Source organism: Nanorana parkeri, unplaced genomic scaffold, assembly GCF_000935625.1.
Source record: "Nanorana parkeri isolate BGI_ZX_2015 unplaced genomic scaffold, ASM93562v1 scaffold910, whole genome shotgun sequence".
Taxonomy (NCBI): domain Eukaryota; kingdom Metazoa; phylum Chordata; class Amphibia; order Anura; family Dicroglossidae; genus Nanorana; species Nanorana parkeri.
In genome coordinates, this window is record NW_017307178.1 from 148,680 (window position 1) to 159,732 (window position 11,053).

The following is an 11,053-nucleotide window of genomic DNA, read 5'->3' on the forward strand; positions in this document are numbered from 1 at the left end:
AACTCCCATCACAGTATTTAAAATACATCTATATGATATTGATGTGCTTCTCTATACCAGATCATTTTTCTGTTTGTTCCTTCTATCCTTGCATGAAATGATTTTCTAGCCTGAGTTGGATCTGTCATGGAGAAGAGTCATTTTCATTTCTCTGTGGGATCAGGCTGATATGGGGATAGATTGGAGTGATGCTTGTGGAAATCTGCTAACAGATGCGGGGGCTTTGTCATAATCAGTGGTCAGTAGCAGCAGCAGCAGCAGCAGCAGCAGCAGTAGCAGTAGCAGAAGGGCATTAATTCTGTGTATGGCTTGTATGGGAGAGAGATAGAGAGGGGCGGAGTGTGTAAATTACAAGCGTGTAATGAGCTTTCCATGCAAAGAGCCAACACTATATAAGTAGCTAGAAGGAAAACAGATCTCTATTTGCTGAAAGCAACACACAGTGAACAAGAAGTGTCCTGTCAAAGTCAGCGATCTCTGTGGACTGGAGTTCTCCGACAGATGCTGGATTTATGACAAGAGGGGCATGATTAACTGGATACCACCTTGCTGTCATCTTGGTACCCCAGGCTGCTGGTGGCTGTGCAGAAGATCGGGTCCCTGGCTGAGGGTTATGTGACTTTATTCTCCGGTGGATTCTCTTTTTTTTGATCAATTCTCCTTGTGAAGGATCTAGATCAGCGTTTGGCAAGCCGTGTACACACGGGGGAAGAGACGACCATGGCACACGGGCGCTTCTGGGGCTTGGCACTGCTCTTAGTCCTGTTGCAGCAGGTAATTGTGCCCATTGAAGGCTAATTCTCTGGGTTCCTGGTAGTCTGTAGCTTCTAAGTTGAGTGATGATGGGATCCTGAGCTCTGATCATTGGTTGGGGGGTCTTGTGTATTTCTCTCTAAGGTCTCTAGCTCCGGGGTCTTCCAGCTGGAACTTCATGAGTTTATAAATACCAATGGGATGCTGGAGAATGGGGAGTCGTGTTTGCCTAACTGCCGGATCTTCTTCAAGATATGCTTGAAACACTATCAGACCGTGGTGTCCCCGGGATCGTGCACTTTCGGCAGCGTTGTCACCCCAATGCTCGGGTCCAATTCGTTCATCATCGGGAACATAGAAGGCTTCTCCAACCCCATCAGGCTGCCTTTTAACTTCACATGGCCGGTAAGTGGCAAGGGCTTGTTGGTCTCTGAATGATCTCTGATCAGGAAGGATTATCATTTAGAAAATAACCTCACTCCACCATAAACTATTATAAATGACCCTTGTCCTGTCACTGAGCTGCTTCTTTTTGGGTGGTGATCATTCATGATTGAAATGTCAGCCAGATAAGTGTGTGCATTTTGTGTATAGAAGGCTTGAATAATCTCTGATCAGGAAGGAATATCATTTAGGAATAAAATAACTTCCCTCCACCATAAATGATTAGAAATTACCCTTAGTTTATCACTGAGCTGCTTCTTCTTTTTGGATGCTGATCATTTTATTATTGAAATGTCAGCCAGATAATTGTGTGCATGGTGTGTATAAGCACCCCAAAGACTTGAATAATCTCTGATCAGGAAGGATTATAATTTAGAAATAAAATAACCTCCATCCACCATAAACGATTAGAAATGACCCTTGGCTTGTCACTGAGCTGCTTCTTCTTTTTGCATGGTGATCATTCATGATTGAAATGTCAGCCCGATAATTGTGTGCATGTTGTGTATAAGAACCCCAAAGACTTGAATAACCTCTGATCAGGAAGGATTATATTTTAGAATTAAAATAACCTCCCTCCCCCATAAACTGATCATAAATGATGTAAGTAACCCTTTCCCAGCCACTAAACTGCTTCTTTTCGGTGGTGACCACATTCATTATTGAAATGTCAGCCAGATAATTGTGTGCATTTTGTGTATAAACACCCCAAAGACTTGAATGGTTAATTAAAGGCTTATTTACACATTCAGGACCATTCCATGAATTAATCACCGCCATGAGATATTGATGTACCATTGCATCCTGAGCAACCCTTGCTTGCCACGGTGACAGATGTTAACAACTTCAGATGGGTTCAAAGTCTGCTGGCACCAGACACAATAACACTGGCAATACCCACCCCCCATCCCCTCTGCTGAAAATAAACCAAAGAAGCTCGCTTTAATTGAGATCTAGGCAGTAATGCTATACCAATTAGATTAATTAAACAGCACAGGCGAGCATGGTCACCTCTTTTAAAGATTGCTTTTTCAGCTTGTTTCCATGTCAGATCATAATGCAGTTTAATGTTTCTTTCATGTCATCTTGTGACCCTGTTCTTTTTTTAAAAAGTGTTTTTTTGTTTTGTGTTTTATTTCAGAAAACCTTTTCCCTTATTATTGAAGCTGTCCACAAACCTTCAGGTAATTTTATACACACTAGGGGGCGCCATTGCTCCACCAATAACCTTCTGATGCATCCATACATTTTATAATTAAAAAAGAAAATCATAAGGTTGGGGAAATTGGGGCATTTCATTTATACACCGGCCCTCCAAACATGACCACGGCCTATGGGTTTGAGACGCTTATTGCGACTTAAACCTATTTTGTTAAAGATCCAAAACAGGCGCCCGCTTTGATATGTATCCTTTTTTTTTTCATGTCCCTTTCGTACCTAATCTCGAACACAATTGCGTTTCCTCCAGTTTATTTTTGGCGTGGGAAAGAAGTCCGCTCTTTGGTGAGAAAACCAGAAGTCTGCCAAATCGTCCTGACTGCCTTTTCCTGTATTTTACACCTTTTACAAATTCCGCCCTTTGGAAAAGAAATAATGGCTTTTGGATGTTTTGCTGACATAGAGGAAGAGAATATTTCAACAAAACAATTCTCACGTTGAAAAATTTTTTGAGGCTACAAACTGTGACTGCTCACCTTGGAGTCTCGGTTATTAATAATGGATTTTTTTTCTAATTTAAGGCCCCTAAAAAATAATATTAAACTAAAAAAAATGATCATGTTCCTGTGCCTGTGGATTCAGGTGCATGTTTCAAATTAAGTATCGATACACATTTTTTATTACTTTTTTTTTTACTTTATAACACCTATACTGGTTTTTTTTTAGATTCCTGTCATGCTACCCTTGGGTTTTCAGACACTTTAGCCACGCACAATGATTTACATATTCAAGTCCTTACGGTGGGACTTTTTAGCAAGTATTGCAAAATGCCATGTGAAAAAATTCCAAGTTAAAGCAAAGTGGGGAGACTTCCTCAATTGTTTACAATGCCACACTTTATTACTGTTTTCGGAAATTGTGTTTTTTTAATTTAATTTAATTTTTATATTTTTGTCCTATAGGTTTAAATAAAAAGGACGTATTGGTCAGCAAGTTTACGATCCAGAAACCCCTTAATGTTGGTGAAGAATGGTCTGCAGACGAGATGTCAGGAGTACACCAGACACAGCTCAGATATTCCTACAGAGTTGTCTGCAGTGAACATTACTATGGGGAAAGCTGTTCCAGGCTGTGCAAACCTAGGGATGATCGGTTTGGCCATTATGTCTGTGAATCAGATGGCAGCGTATCGTGCCTCAAGGGATGGAAAGGAGAATATTGCTCGAAACGTAAGTTGTATATTCCTTACTTGGAAAAGCTTTACATAGGACAAGGTTCTACGGCCCTTGTGCCCAACCTGCGGCCCTTTGGCGCTTTGAAGCCTGCCCCTCTTGCCCCACTATTCAGTAGTGGGAGCACTGATTTGTAAAGCAACCTAATCTCCAATAGTATATTGCAACAAGTCCCTAGTTTCTGGCTGTCTACTACAAGGTCCTACACCCCTTGTGCCCAACCTGCGGCCCGTTGGTGCTTTAAAATTTGCTCCCTGGCCCCACTATTCAGTAGTGGGAGCACTGATTTATAAAGCGACCTAATCTCCAAAAGTATATTGCAACAAGTCCCTAGTCTTTGGCTGTCTACTACAAGGTTCTACACCCTTGGTGCCCAACCTGTGGCCCTTTGGTGCTTTGAAGTGTGGTCCTCCCGCCCCACTATTTAGTAGTGGGAGCACTGATTTGTAAAGTGGCCTAATTTCTAACAGTATATTGTAATAAGTCCCTTGTATGTGGCTTTCTACTACAGGGTTCCACTTCCCCGATGCCCAAGCTGCGGCCCTTTAGTGCTTTGAAGTTTGCCCCTTGCGCCCCACTATTCAGTAGTTGGGAGCACTGATTTGTAAAGGGACCTAATGTCTAACAGTATATTGCAACAAGTCTAGTCTCTAGTCTTGGGGCTGTCTACTACAAGGTTCTACACCCCTGGTGCCCAACCTGTGGCCTTTTGATGCTTTGAAGTGTGGACCTCGGACCCCACTATTAAGTAGTGGGATCATTGATTTGTAAAGGGAGCTAATCTCTAACAGTATATTGTAACAAGTCCCTAGTATCTGGCTGTCTACTACAGGATGGCTCTATCAACTCCTGTAGAACCTCTCTGACCATTTCATCTAGTAAATCAACAACTCACGAGAGGGGATTTATCAAAACTGAAGCAGACAAAATCTGGAGCAGCTGTGCATGGAGACCAATCAGCTTCTCTCTTTCATTTTTCAAGCTTAACTCAACAAACTGAAAAGAGAAAATGATTGATTGCTCCAAATTCTGTCTCCTCCAGTTTTGATAAATTCCCCAATGGTCTTCTATACCAATACATTTAATAAATATTGTATGTGGCCCTTTGCAGATACCAGGGACCACAATTGAGGCCCTTCATGCCTTGTAAGTTGACAACCACTATTCAAAACATAATATCTAGACTGAGATCAGTTATTGTATCTATAAATTCAGCAAACTCTACCAGCATGTGATTCCTTTTAGTCCTTACAAATGTCAATTTGCATGTTTGCTGAACATAAATTGACTTATTCAGTAAGCGATGCAAAGAGGATTAGGGACATGCCACAAACTGACCCCAAATTTTAGATCTGTAAAGGATGACTTCTGATTGGTTCCTGAGGGTTACTATGCTTTGCACATTGCTCACTGCATAACTGAATAAACCCAAGTGTTTAATTACATAAGCATTCTCCCTGTAAATAGCCCATGGGATGTCAACACACTTGAGCGCTGTACACCGATGAATGCATTTAAAATTATGTAAATTGCTGGGTTTATTTTTAAAACAGATTTTAGCTATCAGTTGTTCAGGGCAGATGGAAAACATGATAAGTGTAATCTTATTGTATGAGAAATTGCTCATTATGATCAATTATGTTGCAATGTCAAAGTTCCAAGAGCTTCTTATATCATTCATGTGTTCTTTCGACTTGCAATAATGCGTGTTTCTGTGTATATTCTTTTATTTATGTGTTATGCACCATAATTGAGAAATCAGAATAGGGATATTTCCATTGTACGTATGATACATGCCTTTACCTTTCATTGCAATGGCCGTGCTTAAGACATGTCAAAGCACAAAAATGCTCCATGTCCTATTCTGAAAATATGTGAAAAAGCCACTTGAGCTGGTTACACTGCTCCGATTTCTGCTGAATCAACTAAAATTCGATGACTGCGTGGCCCCCCTCTGCACCCCTCCGTTCGGCTTTTGTCGGTGGAGTTGGGTCAAAAATTCTTGCCCGAATAGCAACTGCAACCAGTCAGCTGATCAGGGAGTTCTGACAGAATGCAGTAGCCCAAGGGAGGGAGGGGCTTTAGCATGGGTTGGGGAATCAGCATTTTTTCTCATTCAACCCATGGATGGCCAGCTTTAAAAATGAAGATGATTAATTTTATTTATAATGCGTTTAATGCAGGGAAATGCATGTACTTTATTGCATGAAAACACAGAAGTGTGGGCAGGCTCCAAACCCTGACTTTTGAAATAGTAGCTACTAATATATGTGTCATTCCATATCCGGACTTTAGATTGATATAGAATCATCGGTTACTTCTCATTTTGGCCCTATGAAACCTAATTCTCTACCAGTTCTCTTGCGGCAGTCCAATTTAACACACAATTTAGCATCCTTTATGCACAAGAACACCTGCCAACATGGAAAGGCTGTCATTAGTCCCACGACAGATCTTCACTCCGCGTCTCCTTCAGCTGTTCATTAAGAAAGAAAAAATGAAAGGGTAATGTGCTGGGTACAGAGAGCCGCAGAGTTCGTGTGATCACACATTCTGCCCAAGGCTCTCCCTTTGTGAAATAAAGAATTTGTCTAATTAATCTAATGAACTAGTAGTAACATATTTTTTTTTAAAAGGATGTTTTACTTATGCCTGCGTTCCTACTTTACTCTCCACGCTAAGCACCTCTGACAGGTACGCTGCTAAGATGACAGATTTGAGGTGGTAATTTATGAACAGTAAACCAGCAAAGGACACGGCCATTGTATGTGAGTCAATACAAGGGCAGCAGCTTATTTATTTATAGGTTGACGTGCTGAACAGACAGGCACGGGGTGCAGAATGACCACACCTCGTAATAGGATTCTAGGTTACAGTCCAGTATGTCTCCGGCACGGAATGCATTGAGGAATAGAGCCTGTACACATGTAGATTTAAAACCTATCACAGGGGAAATAAAATAAAAAAAGCGACCCCAGCACTGCAAAGGTTAACTGCTCCTTAAGCCCTCGTTCACACCTGAACGTTTTGTAGCGCGTTCTACGCTCGACAAAACGCTCAAACATCTAAATCCCATTGTATTCAATGGGTCTGGTTCACACCTTGGCGTATTTCAGCCCGTCCCTAACACGCTGCAAAACGGCCCACGCCTGAAAAAGTACATGTACTACTTTAGGCCATTTTTGTTGCGCGTTTCCATTGGTATACAGCCAAGTAGCCCTCGGAAACGCGCGTTTGTCGCGCGATTTTTTTTACCGCGAATCGCGGTTAAAAAAAACGTGTGACAGCCGCGCATATGCAATACGCCTAGGTGTGAACCAGGGCTTATGTCTGGGTAAAGGACTTATCCCCGCTCCCCCCGGAGCACCTATGCTCCAGAGTGTGGACTGTCCCTTAGCATCCTCACGTATAATGTTGGGCTATGTGCCCCACGGCCCCACATTGTACATGATGACCTCACCCAGGGTGGAAGAGGCTGCGGGCGCCGGTCTAAGTAGTCCTTTATAGATTACCCCTAGACTAAAATGGGCAGTTAACCCTTTAGGGTATCAGGGCAGGCCTTTTCAGGGAGAATTTATTATTAGGCTTTAAACACTCGGTAGAATTTAAGATATTTCATGTTAAGTTGTCATTTCGGTGAAATATATTTTCCTTCACACGACTATCATATTGGTTGTCAAGTTTGTCAGCATTGTAGTCGGCGCAGAGCAACTGCGCCCCAACGAAGGACAACCAATCCAATTCCACCTTCTAACGGTGCAGTAAATTGTCATTAGTAATTGGTTGCCATGGGTAACTGCTGTTACATCCTGTAGGTCACATTCATACTTTGGCACTGCTTTGTGTATTTTTACACATGATTTTTCACAAATTTTCAGGCTTGAGTGTTCTTGTTTTAGCCATAGATAAGCTTGTTGCTAGGAGGAGGAGGTGGTTGTTAGGCAAGCAATTGCGCTCAAAATGGACATTACACCCAGGGCCATCCTTACCTTATTGTCTGCCTGAGGTGGCTAGAAGAAGGGGGGAGCGGCTGCATTCCCCCCAATGAAATGGCTGCCCCATTATAGGGATGCCCCTGATTACTCCTGGTTTTCAGGTGCTCCAATTGAGGCCTCTTAGGGCCAAAAATGCGCAATCATGCCCCAAAGAAGCTTGTGTACTTTTTCTGAGTGACAGTACATCCCTCAGATAAGAATGTGCACAATAGAATAATATGGAAACCTGAGAGTTGACGCTATTCTGGAGACGCACTTCAAATCGCACAGGTGTGACTAGAGGCCTGATTGTAGCGGCATTGGCTACAATAAAATGGCTTCCTCTCACATATACCAAATGTAAACAAAATGGCGGACGGGAAGAAGACTATTTGTAAAGGCCACTGGTAGCTTCTTCCTCGTATAAAGTAGTTTTATATTTATTTTTACTTTTTCAAGATTAAAGGAAACCCCTGGAGACCTCAGATCTAAACCACAACAAACCTGTACATCGGGAGTTCTATCTCCATTAACACATAAACAGAAGCAGCGACACATGTGTGGTGATACACGTTTTTCATGTATCAATGTACGCTGCTTTAATATTATTATTATACAGGATTTATATAGTGCCAACAGTTTGCGCAGCGCTTAGGCCACTCCATTAATTTCAGTGGGCTGCCCTGCGCACCTAAATCGCACTAGAAGTGCATCAGCATTTTTCAAAGCACACTACACCAAAACACATGGTACTTTAACAACGCGTTCAGGTGCGATATTATGCGCGTTCAATGTCAAGATGCTCTGAGGTGTCATAAGACCCCAATCAGATCTGTGTGTTGGGGGAACGTACGCAACAAATACACATGTCATGTGGTGACGTTTGGTAGTTATAATTTTACCCCAACACATCATGAAATTGAATGTGCGTGAAATCTCACCAGAACGTTTTGCACGCATTTGTTTGGTGCGATTTGGGTGCGCAAGGAGCCTATTGAAATGAATGGGTGGCCTTAATGCAGCACACGATGCTGCATGAAAAATGTGCATCAACATGCGAGCGTGGTCGCACCTGCTTAGGTGTGAACCTAGACTTAAGAATAAATGGCATAGCTGGGCACTTATGAGAATGGCACACGTTTCTGAGTGCTGCAGGAACTAAAAAAATGTTGTGCTAGTGCAGGGATAGTCAAACCTTGGCACTCCAAATGTGTGGAACTACAAGTCCCATGAGGCATTGCAAGCCTCTCACAGCCACAGGCATGACTCCCAGAGGCAATTTGGAGGGCCTTGGTTTGGCTACCCTGTCCTAGTGCACAGATGTGATTGGAGCATTACTGCAAACTTGTTTACGATTCTGATAGCAATGAAGCCAGTGACAGCCAGGTGACTGGTGTGTTCAGGAGAACAGCAATGACAGCCTGTATTATTTATGACATGATGTGATTCCTTTGAGACGTCAGAAATGGTGATCTATGAGGAATGATGGCGTCTGCTATGAAGATGTATGTGAAATATGACAGCTGTAGAATGGATGATTTCAAGGTGTCAGAAGCTGATTCTGGAGTGAATTGTGTCTGTGTGTTCTCTGGGTAAACACGGCGGAATTAAGCTCTTAGTTGTGTTTTCCCTCTACCTGGCTGTGTCATTGGGTTCCAGGATCTTAAGCCGTCCATACATAGGGTTGCCACCTTTTCTTCAAGCGAAACCCGAACACTCTAGCGACACGCGGACATTTTTTGGGAAGAATGAGTCATGGCCTATTCATATGTAAATAGCGCCGCCCATTCATATGTATATATCACAGTTGAGACTATTTTCAGTGGGGAGGCCAGTAGCCCCTATCTTAATTTTGGTTGCCCCTGTCTGCCTGACATCTTGTGTCCGGGTTTCTGGTGCCATGAAACCTGGACACAGCATTCAAAACCCGGACTGTCCGGGTGAATCCTGGACAGGTGGCAACCCTATCCATACACCATTAGACGTTTGTAAAATAATTAATTTTCGGAACGTTCGTTTAATTCTGCGATAGTTAACAGGGGACGAATTGGTGACTGTTTTCTGCCACAGCAACCAAAAAAAATTGAAGGAGCGGGAAGGGTTTTTATACGAACTTTCATATGAAAAACCTCATCAGAACATTCGATAAAGTCGTCAGAGACGACGAATGTCATTCCAAATGTCATGCTTTCATTTAAGCTGGGCATACACTATGCAATTTAGATCTTGATGAAATTCACAGTGAGTAACGATGTCGGCACACTTTCGCCCGGCATCCCTTGATCAGCTGTACGAAGGAGCTGGTTGGAAAATCAAGCCAATAAGCTGCCAGCTCTGTTCAGGTATTCTGACACTGGCTGGCGACACCATCAGAATACAATGAAGACAGCGCTGGATTCCTCGATCAATGCTCGTAAGCGTTGATGGAGGAATCTGTTATATTTTCTTCATTCAGCCCGCAGAGATCTACCAGTGTATGGACAGTGTAATCAGGCTGTGAGAAGAGTGAAAGGAAAAGCAGGCAATGCTGGATGTGAACATTGTTTACCATCAGCCGCTTTCCTATATGAAGGAAGAGTGTGCAGTGAAGCAATAGTGGAAAGTACAACTGATTACATTGTACACAGTCACTAAAAGCCATTTCCAGCGTGGCTCTGCATGGTAAATACACTATTTACTATCCGGTCCCTCATCTACAATGAAGGGAAGTGATCAAAACTGGACCAGACAGTGAAAAATGACAAAAAAAATAAAAGGTGGAAGCTGGTTGGTTGCCATGCAACTGCTCCAAATACTTTTGGAGCAGTTGCATGGCAACCAATCAGCGTCTAACTTTCATTTTTAACGCTTAACTGAAGAGAGAAGCTGATTGGTTGCCATGGGCAACGGCTCCAGATTATGTCTGCTGCAGTTTTGATACATTTCCCAAATGTGTGCAGCATAAAACCAGCATCAGAGGACATCTGTCTCTTCTATGAAGTACTTTATTATGGGAAGACACATTGCAGGTTATGTTATTCTGTGTATCGGTGTGTGTTGTGATGAGTATTTGTAGTAGATCCCGATCTGCTGTCATCTGATCCTGTCAGTGGAATCCAATCTCCTTTCCCGCCCCTCATTGATTTCTACTCCACCAAGTATTGATTGACAGTCGGAGTGGGCGGGACCGGCGGCGTCACGTGAGGTGCCGGTCAGGTGTGGCGGGACGCGTGTGGCTCTGAGGACGGGCGGGCTGGTTGTGCGGCGCGGCACGCGCTCTTATTGTTATGGTTGGCTTTAGCCCGAGGGGACGAAGCTGAGAGAACAGCTGTAGTCGGGCGGGGAGGGTTTTCATGGCTTAAACCAGCGACAACAGTAGCAGCTGTTATCTCCTAGGGACGGGGGCTGAGGAGGGGGAAGTCGTTGTTCAGAGTCAACCAGGCATTAAATGAGGCCCTTGTAAAGCGTGCGAAATCCGTGTGACACGAGCGCAGCATGGCGAAAACGGCGCTA

The 11,053-nt window shown here is 43.1% G+C and overlaps 1 protein-coding gene across 1 annotated transcript in view; it reads left to right on the forward strand.

Annotated features, from left to right (window-relative positions):
* The first annotated feature begins 409 nt into the window (after positions 1-409).
* Positions 410-11,053, forward strand: part of DLL4 (delta like canonical Notch ligand 4) — a 22,752-nt gene continuing 12,108 nt past the window's right edge. The window contains exons 1-4 of the mRNA XM_018566047.1: positions 410-774; positions 898-1,158; positions 2,339-2,381; positions 3,318-3,584. Coding sequence (XP_018421549.1) covers positions 721-774; positions 898-1,158; positions 2,339-2,381; positions 3,318-3,584 — 625 coding nt within the window. The 5' untranslated portion in view covers positions 410-720. The remainder of the gene's footprint in view (positions 775-897; positions 1,159-2,338; positions 2,382-3,317; positions 3,585-11,053) is intronic.